This window comes from Malaclemys terrapin, chromosome 4 (assembly GCF_027887155.1).
Source record: "Malaclemys terrapin pileata isolate rMalTer1 chromosome 4, rMalTer1.hap1, whole genome shotgun sequence".
Taxonomy (NCBI): Eukaryota; Metazoa; Chordata; order Testudines; family Emydidae; genus Malaclemys; species Malaclemys terrapin.
The window spans coordinates 88748710-88768125 of NC_071508.1; the positions used below are offsets into that span (position 1 = coordinate 88748710).

A 19416-nucleotide genomic window follows, 5' to 3' on the forward strand; every position below is an offset into this window, starting at 1 on the left:
AGTGTTCCAAATACTAAAGGGCTCTATGGGCTAACCCTTGCATCTCCTCGATGTACACTGAACAGCACTCTCGTTAACGGAGCTGTATTCCATCATTGGTCTGAAGACAAGGTACGAGGGACAGTTTTACACTAACATATCATTGGGAGATGATGAAAAGAGGGGCTTACATAAACTGCACAGGTTAAAATGAACCCCATCCCATTGGGTTGCTCAGGTCTCCAGAACAAACCCAAGAAAGCCTCTTAACCACTTGGCTGGAGTAGGAATAAGCCTATCTTTATTGCAATCTTGGAGGAAAGGGATAAATTTGTGACTGGGTGGATGCTGTTAGGTATGATCAGTACAGTTTTGCCTCCTGCAAACAGACTTCAAAGCAGGGCACTACATTCTGGCCAGTGTGTGATCTCTTCAAGTGAGTCAAACGTAAATCAAATGAAATGCAGGGGTGCACAAACTCCTCATAGTAACTACAAACACAATCTTTAAGGAAGCTGATGTGCATGCAAGAGGCAAGCTTTGTAAGAATAAATTAAAGGGTGTGTCCACCCTGAAAAGTGATTCTGTAAAAATTGCTTTATGCGAACCATGTTCATTGTCTCTCAGTGATTCAATATCCGTTTCAGTGCTCAGTTTACAAATAAAAGATCTTTTTTCCTGACTGCCAGCTCTGCAAACTCACCCGAGGCTCTGAGAGTAAGCTTGGGTTCTTTCCTTCTCTCAGCACAAGCCAAATCAGGCCCTTAGTGACACCTGTGCAACCCCATTTTCTTCTGTGGGTTAGCACAGGTGTAACTGATGGGACCTTAAACAATTCTGTTGATTGACAGACTAGAATCCAACCCCCGGGCTAGGGGCATTGGTTCTGTAGGGCTAAGAGGAATAAAAGAGCAGCAAAGACTTATTTTTGTCACTAGTTAGCAGTATAACTCTGAAGACACACATAGAGCAGATCTGTGGAGTAAGGTGGCATCATTTTAATATAGTCACTTTTCAGAGTAGAATGGCAATTTAAGATCCATTGCTTAGCATTTCACAGCCAGCTGTTTCCCTTCTAACTATTCTTTACAGAAATACAAGTGCAAAGCATTCATGATGCGACCACATATACTCTTCTTGATAAATCGAACATGGGGAGATTTTCAGATCAAGTCAGTATCTTTCAATAGGGTGTGGCTCCTAAACCCCTTTGGCATTTTTGAAAATGCCCCCCCCAGTAAGTACTTGAAGAGCACTTGTACTGTACATGTGCAGCTGCATTGCTTTTATATTTTTTAACAAACTTCATGTCCCAGCTTCTTGCACATTTTCTCCATCCAACAAAGATTCTAAAAACCTCTCTCTGTGTGAATCCATCTCCTTGGCCTTCAGTCTCTTTACTAGCAATTCCATTATTTCAGACCTAGCCTTAGGGGGCCAGAAAACCAGGCAGTCACCCCAGGGGCACAAAACTGAATGCCACGTTCATGCTGTCAGGGCTTCAATCTGTTGGATTCAGTCATCCACAGCTGCCTTCATTCCCCTGCCGGCATGCAGCAGGGACTGGGATGCTTGATGTATGAAGCCTGGAAGCCTCAACAGAGCAGATTTGAAGCAGCTTAATGGAGCCAAACAGAGAGAGTAGCCAGAGGGACAGATGTAGGGTCCAGAATTAAAAATAAAATCATGCTGTAGGAAAAGAAAGGGACACATAGAATTTGGAATGTTCAGAGCAATAATTGTGCTGCATTAATCCTGTGTCAATGCCTTCAGTCCTCATTTGTTCTCCAAATGCCAAGAGGTTTCTGGGCCAAACTTTGCAGAATCTAGTTTTCTTCAGGATGTCCTCCCCTGTAGTCTACCATCCTTTAACAATACCCCATCCCTCCTTTCTAGGCAACAAAGTGCAGTCCTTTCTCGGGTTCAGCTTTCAAGTCTCCTCAATTTTGAGGATGCATGGAAATGAATGCCAGGAAATATAATTCTCCTTGCACAACCTGAATATCTTCTTTGCTATCCATTTGGTCCTTCACTTCCAGTGACAGGCATGCCCAAATTCCGTGACAGGAAGTTTATTAGGAAAGGCCCATGTGGCTGAAGTATTAGTGATAGCTATAGTTAAGGTTGTATTCGTGTATCCATTCTAACCCCTGTTTTTGGTTACTAGTTCATATCATTTTCTGAAACTCACACTTTTCTGGCTCTGTTTAAGGCTAAATTTTAGAAAATATTAAAGAAAGATTCAGCCAAACTGTTCAGCCATTTTTGATAATGAAGAGAGTGAAAAAATACACTTTTCCAATTATTAAAAAAAATATTTTGACCTTTATTTAAATAGTCTTAGCACAAAAGTGAACAAGAGCAGGAAGTTGAAATAATGGAACAACAGAGGGTTTGCACAAGCACGTTATGAGTGAGGTTTCAAACAGCTCTTCTTATTTTTTTTTATCTGTTTTTTATCTCAAAATATCCACCAAGCACACCAAAAGGCATGTTCAGAGATTATGTGCCCTTGCAGTTCCCACTGCAGTCAATGACAGATGCAAGTGCCCAGCGCCTCTGAGAATCATGTTCGCTTTCATTTAGGGGGCTAGCTTTAGGGATTTACATTTGAAAATTTTGACTCCATGTTTTAAAATTGTGACCTTGTTACTTAGCTGACTTACTGCTGGATCTGTGAGAGGACACGATAGGAAACTATGGGAATGTTGTCTCCTGAGAGTGAAATCCTGCCCCATTTAAATTAAGGAGAATTTTGACATTGATTTCTATTGTGCAAGAATTTCACCCTTAGAGTGCTACAACAAACTTTCACTGCTGGCTTTATCTTTGAAGAACATACAGAAATGTATTTAAATAGTTAAACAAAAAAACAGAAAATCAAAGATGACTTTGTTTTGGCTTATGGGACTGTAAATATTTTTTGCATTTATCTTTTTAGTAAGGTATGGCATTTCAAGGTCGGGGGATTGTAATAACAGGATAATAATAATCATCATTATTAGATTTTATTTTAAAAATAAAAATTCATCACTATAATAAATTTGCTCCATCTTCTAAGTCTCCCAACAGTCTTATTTCTTAGTAATAGGCAGAAATAAACTAAAAACATGTGAAAACATAAAAACCACTGACTGTGTCATTCCTCAGTTTACCACATGGATATCACTTCAGCATATCTCTGTGTGTGTGTGTGTGTGTGTGTGTGTGTGTGTGAGAGAGAGAGAGAGAGAGAGAGAGAGAGAAACCAACTGAGAATATGAGACTAGAGGTTTGCTTCCCTTCTTTCCTCTCCCATAGATTCCCAACCTACCCGTCCTCTGGGCCTGTTCTTTCTTTTTGGAATATCTTCTTCTAATTCCTCTTCCTCATTCACTTCATCAGCATTTTCATCATTTTCCAAAACTCTCTATAGGGAAAAAATAAACAATCATTTTTAGAAGAAAAGACTATTGTTTGCTAGAAGACACACAAGGTCAATTATTATTTACAATTGAGATTGTGATAATGCCCAAAATGTGCTCTTCAAACACAAAGAGAGATACAGTCCCTGCCCAAAGAGATTTCAGAGGTGAAGACAGACAAAAATGGATACAACATGCAAACAAGAGGTCTAAAAGGATTATTAAAATTACAAGTGTACTAATTCTCTAATACCAGAATCATATCCAAGCATCCACAATTCCTTCCAGTCAACACCCTCAAAAGTTAGAGCAGGGGTAGGCAACCTCTGGCACATGTGCCAAAGGCGGCACACTAGCTGATTTTCAGTGGCACTCACACTGCCCGGGTCCTAGCCACCGGTCCGGGGGGCTCTGCATTTTAATTTAATTTTAAATGAAGCTTCTTAAACATTTTAAAAACCTTATTTACTTTACATACAACAATAGTTTAGTTATATATTATAGACTTATAGAAAGAGACCTTCTAAAAACGTTAAAATGTATTACTGGCACGCGAAACCTTAAATTAGAGTGAATAAATGAAGACTCGGCACAGCACTTCTGAAAGGTTGCCGACCCCTGAGTTAGAGAGTTCCTCCCTCACCAACCCTCATTTTCTCAGGGAAATGGTTCCCGAGAAATACCAGTCTGAAGGCTGACATCCCAGGACCCTAGCAAGACACAGTCTATGGGGGTGTGAGTGGGGTCGTGGAGTTTCTCTTCTGAAATTAACTCTTAGAAGCTGTAAATCAACATTTCTTTCCCTAGTAGTCTACAATTTTTCCCATTTAGTGAAACATTCATTTTCTGCATTTCTAATGGCCCTTGAAATTAATATCCTTTTGGGGGACCAGTACCGTAAGTAGCTATACAGCTCTGGAAATAAGGGGTCCTGATCCTAAAAAGTGCTGAGCAAATGTAGTTCCCACTGAAGTCAATGGGAGTAGCAGTTGCGCATCACCTCACAGAATTGTGCCTGGGATTTGTTAATTTTTACTGTTTTTGTGAATTCCATGCTTGGGGAAAAGTGTCCCATTTGGTAGCTCTGGAAGCATCCACAAAGCAGATATAGCACAGGCAGTGACAGTGCAAGGTTCCCCACAATACTGAGATGGAGCAAACTCCTGCTGAGGTGAAAGGATTATTCAATCCTCATAACCCACTCAGTCCTTAACATCTCTGCTAAGAGAGCAAACAAGGGTCCACCCAGTGTCAGTCATGATGTGGGTGCCTATTCTTTAGGAGCTGGTCTGAAACCCCTCGCTCCAGTCAGACAGGCCTCCACTAAGTCTTGAGTGGCAACATCATTCAGCCATGAAATGGATTCAAACCAATGAGTTAGAGGTGATGGAAAGGATTTGTAATCTGTTACCAAATTCTGACCTATCCAGTCTCCCAGATCATTATTAGTTAAAAGCTGCTACAGAGCCAGCAGAGGGAGAATAGGAGCAGAACACATTAGTTTTGAGCCTTGTGTACCTTAGGCATTGACTGCTGGGAGTGCTGGGAGAGAATACGCAGAGAGATTTCACTGACAAGGGATTTAGAATCTGGCGGAACACCTGCACCATATTATTATAATCTTATCCATTTAAATTTTTGAGCCAAGATATTGGACAATATCTGTCACAGTTTCAGGGCTATTCCACCTTTATTCCCCCTCCCTGGTCCACCAAGGGCACCACTTCTAGGGTCCCGGCTCCCAGCCATCACCTCTCTTGGGCAGAGACCTGCATCTCACTCACTCCTGTGTTGCCCACAGTTATATGTTACCACATAGCTCTTTCTAAGCAAGCACATTTATTCTTAAAGTGAAAGCATTACAGAGAAACATATTAAAAACAAAAGAACCTGCACGCATGCTAAAAAACTTACCAGAGATCACCCCCCAACTCTAACAAGGGCTCTGCTAGGTGTCAGTCCTTCAAAACCCACAACTGGGTTTTCTCCGTGGTTACAAGATCATAATTGTATCAGATTCAGAACCAGAACCCAGGCAGAGCAGTTCAGCTGTTTCTTTATACAGCTTGGGCCTTTACTCTCCAGTCTCCGAGACCAGGTAATTAGCAATCACCCTCTCTTCAGGGCATAGCTTCAAAAGACCGGGTTTTTGCATAACCAGAACTGGGGAATTGACCTTAAGCTCTCCCTAGGCATCCCCCAGGAAATCCACTTCACAGTTACTGTCCCAAAAGTCCTTTTTTTGCTTGCATATTTTCAGTACAGTCCTTTGAACTCCCAGGCCTCACAATAATACACAAACTTTGCATTTAATATAATGGACACCAAAGATACTTAAACTTAATTTAATAATGTCTCCCAAGGATATGCAAGAAATTGCTATATCTGTCATGGTGTCCCTTAAAAAAGTTTAAATAACTTATAGAGTTTGGTGGGAAGTCTAATATTTGTAGGGTTTGGGATTTAAGTTTCTCTCTTTTTTAACGCCTCAGGGGGTTATTTATGGGCTCAAACTATTGTGAGTCCTGGTCTTCTCCCATAATTTTAGTTCCTGGAAGGAGGAAACATTAAGTGACTGCCATCACCACTTATAATTATTCTTTCAAAATTCACAGAGTTACATATATTGGTAGGGGCGACTTCATACTTTTAAAGTCCACGGGACGCCTGAAGAATTTTTGTTCCTGAAGAGATAAATGCTATGTAAGAAAATTGGAAAACTACTTATAACATCTTCAATTTTCACAGTGCCTTTCAACTCCAGCAACTCCATTCTGCACCAGCAACAATACACAACAGTGTTAAGGAGGGATAGTGTAGAATACTTTCTCCAGTTGAAAATGCAGGGCAAATTTAAAGTAGGCAAACCAATTAACTGGATGTGAGCATGGCCAGGATGCCAGGTAATGCTTCTAATTCTTGTGGAAAATGCCAGGTCAACTTTTAATGACTGATCAAAGACTCTGGTTTAAGCCTAGTCCAAAAGATGATGCCGTTTTCACCCCACTTGAGGCATTGGTTCAACAGTGATCTCACATGGGGCCAAATCTCAATTCATGTAACTAGCAGATGAACATCTGGCCCATAGTGACTGCACCTATTTAAGAGGGGCAATCCTTATTCTTTTTTTAGCAAAATATCTATTATTTTCCTACTCTGTCCTTCCAAAACACTCTTCCAATTCACCATATTTCAATGCAGGTAAGCAATGAGTCCCTGCTTTTCTCCCAATCCACATTAAGGGCTAGTGTGAAAGTTTACTCTCAGCCCATAGTTAAGGGCAGTTCCCAGCTGGGACCAAGGAGGGAATTATGACTCTGTCCACCCTCCCCCACCTGCATGGGAGGAGGAGGAGTAGCAGCAGCCCCACAGAGACTGCTTCCTTCTGGACCTTCCCAAGCTAGACTAGCAGAATGTGTAGCCTATGCAGAGGAGTAAGAGGGAACTTGCACATACACACACTCTATCCTCCCTTACACCTCTGCACGGGCACAAAGAACTAATGATGATCTTGTCCTCCAATTGTCCAACCATCCCTATCACCTGCTGAAAGTGAACTACGGTTAAAGTAATTGTTGTGCAGACTGAATCCAACAAAGCTGCACTTGCACAGGAAACAGCAGCCAGGAAAGCCTCTCACATCAGCTCCGTGATGAAACCGGCATCCATAAGACAGGTCACAGCTCAGAGGGTACAGCTGAAGGCTCCTTGTACAGACATTTCTCCCCTCCCCACTTTGTAATGCAGTGATGCCAAGACTGCTGTCAATTCCGCTGTCTCTGAAGTCTCTTTCCTCAGGCTGATGCCGGGGATAACTTGGGAGCTCAGATTGCACAGCAGCATCCAAAGGCACTCATAAAGATGCTGCACCATGACTTCTTGTGACCTTGGAAGCTGCTGTAATAGAGTCTTTAGGGCTTTGAATTTATTAGAATCAGAAAGGGGGAGGCAAAGGAGGCCTTTCACATAGACCTCATTGTGAACATGGAATGCTTCCCCTTTGGCAATTTTCCATCCCACAGAAAAGAAGATTCTCATTTAAAGGGATGTAAAACAGGTTAAAAATCAATACCTACATTTTGGATGCACCAAGGTGCAGAGCATCTGTCTTTTGAAAAATCAGGTCCCTTTATTGTGTCCCAAGCTGGGCACTCCAAAACTGAGGCTTACAAAATCGCAAGTCACTTTTGCAAATATAGACATGTATATGTACAATGTTTCCTTACATGTGTCACTAGTAGCTCTAATCCTGCAGCCTTTACATAGGTGAACTTTCAGTGGGGCTGCTCGCAAGCATAAGGGCTGCAGGACTGGACGCCAGAGCTATGCAGATTTGATGCTCATGATTTTCAGTTTTGATCTCTGTTGGGCCACATACTTGAGTTTTGCTTCAACTTTCAGGAACGAACCCCAACACTTGAATCTCAGCCAAAATCACCAAGTTTTGCTGGTTTCACGTGATTTACACTAGAAACCATAGATCGGTGTAAGTTAATTCAGAACGCTGCCTTCAGCTCATTCAAAATTTGCCTCTACTTCCCTGAAAGGTTTGAAAACCTCAACAAAACTGTCCAGAGTCAAAGATTTCATTTTGAACATTGCATACAACTCTTCCAGTAGTCCCTTAGATTAGCAGGATTTTAGCTATACCAGAGACCAGCAACTAGTTTTTACTTTTAATATTGGTAAAGGCAATCCTTATTATTTAATATTTAAAGGGATAATGGCAAGATACAAATAAAGTTTTCCCTGCCTGTGTTACTAATAATAACTGGGATTATTAAAGATGAAAGAATTTTAAAAAACATTTATGCTATTTGCTTTCAGACATTCTGTTTGGACAAAGAAAACAGACTGACCAGTGCCACCTTCTTCTTTTTTAAATCAGTAGCTATGGTAGGGTTACCATCCGTCCGGTTTTTCCCGGACCTGTCCGGCTTTTCGGCAATCAAATCCCCGTCCGGGGGGAATTGCCAAAAAGCCGAACATGTCCGGGAAAAATACCAGCCGGGCACTTCCTCTCCCGCGGCTGCTCTGCTCCTCCCCGGACTCAGACTTCGGCTCTGTTTAAGAGCCAAGCTGCCCGAGCCAGCGCTATCAGCTTCGGGCAGCCCCCGTGCCTCCGGACCCTGCACCGCTGGAGCAGAGCAGCTGGAGCTGGGGAGGAGAAGTGCCCAGCCAGCGGCTGGGGTCCGGAGGCATGGGGGCTGCCCAAAGCTGGTAGCGCTGGCTCGGGCAGCTTGGCTCTTAAACAGAGCCGAAGTCTGAGTCCAGGGAGGAGCAGAGCAGCTGGAGCCGGGGAGGAGAAGTGCCCGGCCGGGGGCGCAGGGTCCGGAGGCATAGGGGCTGCCCGAAGCCCGAGTGCTACCGGCTTCATGGTTTGCCGGGCAGCCTCCAGACCCTGCGCCCCCAGCTGGGCGCTTCCCCTCCCGGGCTCCAGCTGCGCTGGGGAAGCGCCGGCCGGGGGCGCAGGGTCTGGAGGCTGCCCGGCAAACCGTGAAGCCGGTAGCGCTCGGGCAGCCCTTTTTGCGTGGCTGGGAGGGAGGAGGGGGAGTTAGGGCGGGGACTTTGGGGAAGGGGCAGGGAAAAGGCGGAGTTGGGGCGGGGCCGGGGGTGGGAAAGGGGCGGGGTTGGAGTGGGAAAGGGGCGGGGCTAGGGCCCGTGGAGTGTCCTCTTTTTTTATTTTTTAAATATGGTAACCCTAAGCTATGGGCCCAATTTAAGATCAAAATCTGAACTCTCCCAAAGCTTGAGGCTGTTGAGATCCAGTTTATGGTTTGGACTCATCTCTCTCCACTAGTCAGTCGCCGTAGCTGATAATCTCACAAGTACAATGCTGCCATGTTTGGGTTGCAAGCCATCAAGAACTTGGCAGGCAGTCCCAATTCTTGTGACACTTTTACTGGATAGTTATACAACATTCTGAATTTATTTTGAGCATCACAACGTAGTGTCAGGGTTTCATGACATTCTGTGGCACACGGGTATGATATCACTATGCATTAATACAGCATTCTGACACAAAGACACAAATTGCAAAAGATACAAATGGTTTGGGTTTGGAGAATGAAAGGTAAAATCTTAAAGCCAGCCTTGCTGTCCCAGTATGGAGACATATGGTGCAGCCAACATAAATGCTCCTTTTTACCTGGATTTCCTGTATAGTGTCTTCCTCTTTAGTATCCACTTTTTTCTCAATCCCTTCCCCGCGCAGCAAGGCTTCCAGTGTGGTTCCCTCTGATGTGAACCCATCCTTCTTCAAAGGCAGATCAACTTCTGAGAAACAAAACAAAGAGATTAAGTCTATTGCCTGTGCACAACTGCACAGTGGAGGGAGCAAGAGGATAGGTAGCAGGTTGCCTGGCTCTTAACCCTATTCCCATCCTAAAGAAGAGGGAGAAGTACTTTAGTTAACCTCTAAACAGGAAATTCATTTCTAGCTTGCTGAAGCTCTGGAACCTTTTCAATTTGCTATGTTGGGTTGCAACAAAGGAAGGCTGGACATATTATCTTGTAGGGGAATAAAAACAAAAAACATTTTCTTTTACATGAACTCCCCATACTCCAAATGGGAAGAAAAGCCACATAGTTTTCTAGAGCAGGTAGCTAAAAATATTAAGGTCCTCTCCCAAAAACCAGGAAATGTATATATATATTTGGCACAGTTCACGACACTCAGTTGTGTACAGGATCATTTTACATCAGGGGCCAAGAACCAGACATTCCAGGGGTAGGAAAGAGGGAAAAGAGAGATCATACAGTGAGAGATTGCTGAGAATTAATAAAAATAATGTGCAACCAAATATTGATCCCCACTTTTCTTATTTAGGCCCAGAGTCTACAACCCTCGCATGGACTTCAATGGGACTACTTACATGAGTAAATATTACTTGGTGTAAGTAAGGATTGCAGAATCAGGCCCTTGTGAGGAGGACCCTAACTCTAGTTCTCCCATTGCCTGGAGCATGTGCCCCCATTAAAAAAACACGGGGATTAATGAGGAAGCTTGATGCAACATGGCACACAGATGAAAGAGCTGACAATATGCTAGTTTTGGATGGCTATCACTGGATTGTGAAACAAGTACCGCAGTCAGGAAAATACAGCATGGGTGTTAAAATACATGCAGGGAAGAATTCCATCTCCTATTCCATTTACATAGGAGTTTGACCAGCATAATCCCACTGTAGCCTCTTTTTATGGGGCACCCTCATTGCCACAGCCACCCTTCTCAAGCCTCCCTCCTTCTCTTCCAGGATAGGGTCCTCTTTCCAGGCAAATATATTTGGGAAGGAACTAGGAACCATGGCTGATGTTTTACAAATCAGTATCTGATGTCCTGGTTTCACTGCTGTGTCCCAGTCTTTCATCTCACTGTGTACCCCCTCATCTCATTGTTGTATCCACCTCCTATCTCTTGTCATATACTTAGACTGTAAGATCTTCAGAGCAGGGACTGTCTTTTTGTTATGTGTTGGCACAGTGCCTAGCACACTGAAATTGTGACCCGTAGGTACTACCACAAAACAAATAATGAATTATCATCATTTGGTGCAGAGGTGTGTAATTACTTCTTGGGGAACCATTTGCCCCTGGAGAATGGCAGCTGTCTGTCTGACAGGGACCCCAAAGCCATGAAAAGATGTGGGGTTCCCTGAGCCAAAGTGGAGGATAAGCGATTTGCAAAGTACTCTCTCAAATTTATTTGAGAGAGGGGACATTAGCTAACTGCATGACTTACCCTCAACCAATGGACCACAGAATGTGGGTAGTAGCCACAGCAAAAACTATCAGAGTACAAGCCAAGCAGAACCCCCAGACCTTGGCGGCAGGGGTAATTGTCCAGAGGAAACTTTCCCAGAATGACTCTCAGAATGGAAGCTGGAATACTGAGTTAACAACTTCTCATCAAAGGAAAGGCCAAGCTATTCCGTCGGGATTTCTCAGAATGGAGTTCTCAACCTGCTCCCACCACTGGACCACCTTCTACCAGGTTTCACTGCTTATGATGCAGGTTCTCTCCTGTGATGCTTGAGGTGTAAAAAGAGGGAAACTGATCCCTTAAACTCACCTTTCATGGACCAACTGAATAAGGAAGAGGAGAGGGAGGGAGGGACCAGAAACTCATACAGGGAATTTCAAGCTGATCCCTTAAATGTGGGAGAGGGGGTCAGCTTGAAATTCCCTGTATGAGTTTCTGGTCCCTCCCTCCCTCCCTCTCCTCTTCCTTATTCAGTTGGTCCATGAAAGGTGAGTTAAATTTGGAGACTAAATTCAGATATTTCAGAGTGGAAGAGAGGGATTTTAGTCCTGATTCAAACGCAAACTTCAACACAGCCTTAACTATGGAGTCGCTCAAGCACCTCTATAATAACGTCTCCCTATGGTCTTGATTTGATTTCAGTTTCTGTGCTGGGGTGCAAAAGGGCATTAATATTGGTTTTGGGACCTCATGGGACTGAAAACTGCAGCTGGTCATCAGACATTTTGCAAGTGAAGGTGAAGCTTCAAGCAAACTCAAGGGCATCAGTAACACACATGTCTTCATGCTGACAAGCTACATCTGTCTCTGGCTTCTGATACACTCAGCAAACAAATGCATTAGAATAGGGAATGGAGGAGGGAGTCAAACAAAATCCATATTAAATCTTAAACCAGGAACACAATGTAGGATCTGTATGTTACAGAGAAATTTAAAATTAAACCTAACATGGAAAATGCAGGGCTTTAAGGGCAAGGAGGTCAGCTGCCTTCTAAAAACACACTTGTTTGCTGTGGTGCTGCTACTTGCTACTGCAACTAATACTCAGCCCTCCTACAGTACTTCCCATCTTAGGATCTCAGAGCACGTTTAAATTTTTAAACTTTCCATCCCCCTGCGAGGTAGGTATTATTACCCCCTTTACAAATGGGGAGACTGAAGCACAGAGAATTTAAATGACTTGTGTGAGAGCACGTAGGGAGGGAGCAGGAGATATGGAAAAAGAACCCAAGACACCTGACTCCCAGTCCTGTGCACTAACCACTATACCACTGCTTTCTCTCCTCTTTTAGTACTTTCCTAGCTTCACATTTCAGGGCCATCTTAGCAATCAAACTGTTCACTGACTCATGCATGGAGCACGTCGAGACAGAAAGAGGGAGTTGGTCCACACTGGGGACAGGGAGGTGGGGAGGAAATGAAGCCTCATATCATCCAACATTAACACCTTCGTGATAAATGAGTTGACCTTAAAAAGAGCTCTGAAAGGAGCTCAGCTCAATCCTTCTGGAAGATGGATAGTCAGTATAACACAGCAGATGTACAGGGCCGGAGGGGGAGGGGGAAGCTACATAACAAGGATGAAGGAGAAACCTTTATAAAAGCACAGGTTGGACTGGGACTTCAACTGCTAATGCCCCGGTTTTCCAGTCCCAACTTGGTTACCCAGCCTGTGTGGTTGCACTACAAGGTATATTTTATTGTAGTTGTGGTGGAAAGCCTAGAGCTGAAAGACGTGGCAAAATGCAGAGAATCACAAAAGAAAATTCCTTTCCTCGTATCATTTTGTCCTTTCACACCCTTAAGAAAGTGTCCTATAGAGAATGTAATAGAAAGTGATCAGGCTTTTTGAACCCGCCTAGACAATATAATAGAGAATTACAAGGCAGCTGCAGAATTCTGAAAGATGGTTCAAATCAGTCTGTAGAAAAGATTTTATTCTCTGTTAAATACTATCAGGTTTGTAGAATAATTTCTATTAAACCCTAATGGTTTCCTTCCTGTTAAATTCTACAGGAATTTTCAATAAAGGTTGTCAAACTGCAGTTTTTTTCCTGTAGCCCTACCTGAAGAGATACTGACAAGCAGATTTAGGCCCCAAATTTAGGTTTTGTGGGAAAAGTAAGGGCCTTACAAACACAGAAACTGAGATCCATCTAGTCCCATATCCTTTCTCTGACAGTAGCCAGCACCAGATGCTTCAGAGGAAGGTGTAAGGACCCCACAGTAGGGAGATGTGGGATAATCCGCCCCCCACATCAGGTGTCATCCTGATCCCTAATAGTTAAGCCCTGATATATGAAGTTTAATATCCCTTCCAAAATATTTGTTATCATGACAACTCTGGATATTCTTGTTATCCATATAAATGTCCAGTCCCTTTCTGAATCTAGTTAAGTTCTTGGCCTCAACACCCTCCAGTGACAGTGAGTTCCACAGTTTAATTACACCTGGTGTGAAAAATTATTTCCTTTTTATTGGTTTTAACTTTTCCACCTTTTATTTCATTGTATTATGAGATAGAGAGAACAGAAGCTCCCTATACCAGTCATTATTTTATATACTTCTAACACATCCCCTTTTTATTTACCTCCTTTCTGTGGTAAACAATCTTTCCAATTTCTCTTCATGTGAAAATTTTCCCATACCTCTTATTCTCATTGCTCTTCTCTGAACCCCTTCTCATTCTGCAATACCCTTTAGAGATGGATCAGTACTGCACACAGTATTTCAGATCAGGTTGCACAGCTGATTTATGTAAAGGCGTGATAATAGTCTCCATATTATTCACCATCTCATTCCTTATGCATCCTAACATCTTATTTGCTTTTTGACCACAGCTGCACACTGAGAAGAGGTCAGCTTTGAGCTGTCTGCAATGATGTCCAGGTCCCTTTTCTGAGTTCATTTAGAACCCTATAAGGCAGGGGTCGGCAACATTTGGCACGTGGCTCGCCAGGGTAAGCACCCTGGCGGGCCGGGCCAGTTTATTTACCTGCTGACGCGGCAGGTTCGGCCGATCGCGGCCCCCACTGGTCGCGGTTCGCCGTCCCGGGCCAATGGGGGCGGCGAGAAGCTGCGGTCAGCACATCACTCGCCCACGCCGCTTTTCGCCACCCCCATTGGCCCGGGACGGCGAATCGCGGCCAGTGGGGGCCGCGATCGGCCGAACCTGCCGCCTCAGCAGATAAATAAACTGGCCCGGCCCGCCAGGGTGCTTACCCTGGCGAGCCGTGTGCCGAACGTTGATGACCCCTGCTATAAGGTGTACGAGTAGTTCAAATTTTCCCCTCTAATGCATTTTACTTGGCATTTATGGACACAGAATTGTATTTGTGATCATGTTGCCCATTCAACTAGCTTGTTTAGGTCCCTTTGAAGTTCCTCACAGGAATTGAAGAGGCTGGTCCACAACACCCCTTACATTCTTGGTTCGCTGCACAATGAGAAGGGCGCAAGTGCAGCCCAACAGACATGTAGCAAATATCTTCGTGGAATACACACAGGGACCATCAACTGAAAAAGAACTTTATGTCATCTACAATTTTGCCACCTCACTACTGCATACTGCTGATATATTAAACAAGGCACCTAGTACAGAACCTTGAGGCACCCAGCTGGTAGCCTTTTGCTACTCTTAGCTTTCTCCTTCCTAGAGAGTTTTTGATTGGTGACAATACTTTGCCTCTCACCCCATAACCACTTAGCTTCTTTGGTTATGCAGGATCTTCTCAAAGGCCTTTTGGAAGTCTAAATAAGTTGTTGAGTCTCTTTCTGTATCCACCCTAATTTCCCAGGGCCTGGGTGTCTCTACTTTACAACAGATCCTATCATATCTTCTAGGTGTTGCATTATTCTATTTTTAATTATTGTTTCAACCAATTTGTCGAGTACAGATGTAAGGCTTACTGGTCTGTAGTTCCCTAGATCAGCCTTCTATTGAATATAGGTAACAATATTTGCTGCCCTCCAATCCTTTAGAGCAGTAGCTATTTTTAATTATCAGTTTGCTCCAACGCCTCTTCTTCTGACATCTCAGAGAATGTCTGAGAGTACCTCAACTTTATTACCCCACAAAGCTGCTACTAAAACTAATATGAATAAAAGTTTTCATGTTTTTAAAATAGAAATTTCAATACACTTTATATATAAATCTCCTCACAGTTGGGATTTCAAATGCAACAATACCTGGCTACTGTGTGAGATACAGGAAACAAACTTGACCAGTCTAGTTTCAATGTCAAAGCTAAATAAAATACAAAAATACGTGTATATTTTAAGTCTTTTTTCCATTTTAATTAACTATGATATAACTGGTGATACAGGTAAACATTGCACACACACACACACACACACACACACACACACACACACACACACACACATTATAACTTAAATTACTGATTTTTAACTCGGCTGTGTCCCTTTCATAGTGATTAAATTAACATGGATATTTTTATTTACTAGCTAAATGCAGCAACCTGTATAAGTATCAAGGTCCTTACACTTACACAGAATCTGAACAATCGTCCATGTCAACATCACTCCTGGGTCTGTTCGTTAGTGAACTTGCTACTTCCAAGAGAAGCACATTTTTATAGGTCCTACAAAATGGGAGGAGGGGTTAAAATATCATTTTTTATCAAAACAGCAGTACGTTCCACCTTTAAATACGTACAACTTAATTCACAATGAACTGGGGGCTAAACAACTTCACAGTGCCTACTCAAAACACAAATTAAAAACAACCTTCCCTTTTTCTAGACAATGTAATGTATTTGTTTCACAATGGATCATTTCCATCTCCACGGTAGCAGCTGCCACCGGAGCCATCATCTCTGTGCACTCATAAGCAGCTCCATTTCCAGGTCTAATTGGGAACAGAGATACTTATTGGGTGAGTTCCAGCATGATCCATCATGCCAGAGACAGCTACTGTGCAAACCAAAAGCAATCCAGCTTCCAAAAACCCTCTTAGACAAACAGTGACTATGCTACAGGGATTCTTGTGGTTTTTGGTGCTGTTTCTCTAAAAGTTAAGAATCGCCAGAGGAAACTATATATTAAGAATCCAATAAGTGCTGTTTAACATAGATAAATCCAAAGACGTAGCCTTAATAGCCACAACCTCTTTAAAATTACACAGGTGGTCAAAAAAAGCCACCTAATTCGCAGCAAACAGATCTACCACTGGGTGAATGCAGCCACTAAGCTCATTAACAGGATGTGGCAGGATGTGCCTGAAAGTGTAAGACAGTGGCTCAGTGAGCAATTAAATCCCATGTCACTTTAAAATAAAAATCTATCAGTGTCACAAGAGTGTGAAGCCTCAGCTCCTCTGCTGTTTCCCACCTCCAGCCTTTTATTTATCATGGCATATTGGGAACAGTGAAAGTCACAACGATTATAATGAAATATGCCATATAAAAACCAGATTAAGCCTGCTCTCCTTTTGGGAAATATGCAGAGAGAGAAGCTGTCTGTTAGCTGTCGAGTTTGCAAAAGATACCATCTTTTGGGATGGTGCTCCCTGCCAGCAGACAGAGTGCCCCAGGGGAAATGGTGGTGAAAAACCCAGACAAGCAGCATCCATCCATCCATCATATGCTCATCTCCAAGGCACAAATATAGCATTAGCGTGCAAGGGGTGGGGGGGGATACTTTAAGAAGAAATAGAATACAGTGCTCTTGCTTGAATGCTGGATTTTGTAGTTGTTTTGGGCAAAACAAGTGAATACAGCATCTTTTGTTAGCTTGTTTGTTTTTTATATTTGTGGTCAGTTTAGTGATTTTCTTATTGTTCTTGAATTGGATGGATTCACAGCAGTGAGTAGAATTAGGTATACTGAGGGACAGCAGGTGCTGTGCAAGCCTCCTTCTACACACTTCTACCAATGCAACTCAATCCTGATCTCTAGCAGCTCTCTCCTATTCCAGATCTGGACCTTCACACAGCTCTGCCATTGCACAGCCGCAATCCCTGTTATTCCAGCTCTGGGTGCCCAAACAGCATTGCCATTGTGCTTCAATCCTGACGCTCAGTACCCTCTGCTATTCCAACCCTACCCTCTACCTCCTTTCCATTCTGTCAATGCATCTCACTCCTGACCTGTAATCCTCTTCTATTCCACTCCTGGGATCTACACCCAGTTCTGATCATTCCCGGCTCCATGACAACTCCTGCTAACCCAGTCCTGGGCCTCTCCGGAACAGAAACTGCCAATAGTGCTGAATTGTGCAGTGGGTTAGTAATGCAAACAAATATCTTCTGGGGACTAGTTTGAAACCACCACATTCATTTCACTTTTGATCTGAGACAGACTGGGAGAAGCCAGGTCTCTAGTGGAAGTGAAAGGCTACTGCATTAAGTCATTGTTGTTCCCTCCTTGCCCAAATGTCTTCACATCTAAGGATGATTTTCCTGTGTATCAATGCCCTTTCACACCGCACTGGCAATGTAAAAGGGGACTGTGTGTAAGAATCAGGTCCTAAATCACCATTAGGGAATGGCAAACCTGTCCTTGAACTAATCCTTCTGGAAAGTTTGAAGATGTTTGGGAAGCAACGTCTGTCTGTTATCTCCCTCTCACAACACATCGCCCTGGGTGGGGTGAATGGATTGGTGGATTTTCCTCCCTCACATAAAGGCCCTCTTCAGGGGGCAAACTGGGGCTATACTCCATCCCGTAGGATGCTGCAGTTTAAGGATCAGTGGGGCCCACTGATCCCTAAAATGGGCCTCACTAAACAGTCTTTCTACATGTAAAGGCCCACTGGAGCTTTCCTTCAATTTATGCCCCAGAAAGCACTGTGGATTGGAAAATCCCAGTGCTTCATCCCTTCCTTTCCTGCAAAAACTACTAGGCTCGTGGGGAGAGAGAGTGAGAGAGAGCAAGCAAGGATGTGTGTGTGCTATGGGATTGTGCAATTCCATGGGACACTCTGGGTAAAATTGCAGGAAACCCCCAGGATGCCTTTGAATGTTCAGACAGTTCCCCAGGGTCCAAAGGAAGGATCCCTGGATGCCACTAGCACCTACCTAATTGTACACCGCATGAGGTTACCAACAAAGGGGGAGAGAAATAGGGTTGCAGGGACTGGTAGCAGTCCTCAGAACGTGGATAAGCATTGTAAAATTTCCCCATTACTAATCTGTATGTTTTATAAGCAGCATATGGTGGACTAGTCTCTAATAGACATCACAGTAAAAAAATAGCCCTCCCGTTGATTGTGTCGCAGAAGTAATTTACACGTTTATTTCTCATCACAAATATAAATCAATGTCACATATAACACATTGTACCTGCTTTTCAAAGACTTCAAATTTACACTACCTGGCTAAATTCTGAAGCAGATAACTTCCCCCAGGGCATCAAATCCTAAAGTAATCTCTCCTTCTATTCTCCCCTCCGAAACCATTGTTCTAATTTTGCAGTCTATGCTGTTCATTCTCTCTCTTTAAATAGCATCCTATACAAGTTTAAAACAAGACGTAATGCAATTCACCTTTTCGCAGCATCAGCTCATGTAACAATTATAGTATAGTATTTGAGGAAAGAGATTGCATAATCCCTACATGTAACAGCAGGCAGTAATTCAGGTAGTATGGTGCAGTGGAGCTAGGTGTGATCTAGACTTCTGAGCAATGGACAAGGAATCAGGAGCTGCTAAATTCTAGTCCTGACTCTGGTGTCAATGCTCTCCATAGCCTTGAGCTAGTTACAGCCTCAACACCTCAGCTTCCCCATCTATTAAATGGGAATATAATTACATACCTTCTCAGGGAAGGGTGGGAGTGTTAATGGGATGTGCTAAGTGTTATTACAGTTTGCTACAAAAAATGTAAATTTTAGATTCTCCTAGGGCAATTTGTGGGATCTTGTGAGATTTTGCAGGACTTCTATAATATCCCATAGGACACCCTAGAGAGCTTGTAGTGAGAATTCCCCACATTTTAGTCAGGATGCTTAATAAGCAAACTGCGTCACAGTGTTGCAATTGTTGCTAGACCAATTGCTTTAAGAAAGTTTAATTGACATACTCTAGAGGGAAGAAAGGTTGTCAAGAGGAATTTCAAATGGGACAGGGAATTGAGCATCTTGGGTGCTGTCTCCAGTCCTGCCACTAATTTGCTGTGTGATCTTGGGCAAGTCACTTACCCTCTGCCTGCTGTATCATGGAGATAATCCTTACCTACCTCACAGGGTGTGGTGAGGCTTGTTTAGTGCTTGCAAAGCACTCAGATACTCAAATAAGAGTGCCTATAAAGTG

General features: G+C 43.2%; 1 protein-coding gene across 1 annotated transcript in view; it reads right to left on the minus strand.

Annotated features, from left to right (window-relative positions):
• Positions 1-19416, minus strand: part of DPF3 (double PHD fingers 3) — a 205527-nt gene that overhangs the window by 71065 nt on the left and 115046 nt on the right. Inside the window, exons 4-5 of the mRNA XM_054026168.1 lie at positions 9532-9659; positions 3293-3388 (exon numbers count right to left, since the gene is read on the minus strand). Of these exons, the coding sequence (XP_053882143.1) occupies positions 3293-3388; positions 9532-9659 (224 nt within the window). The remainder of the gene's footprint in view (positions 1-3292; positions 3389-9531; positions 9660-19416) is intronic.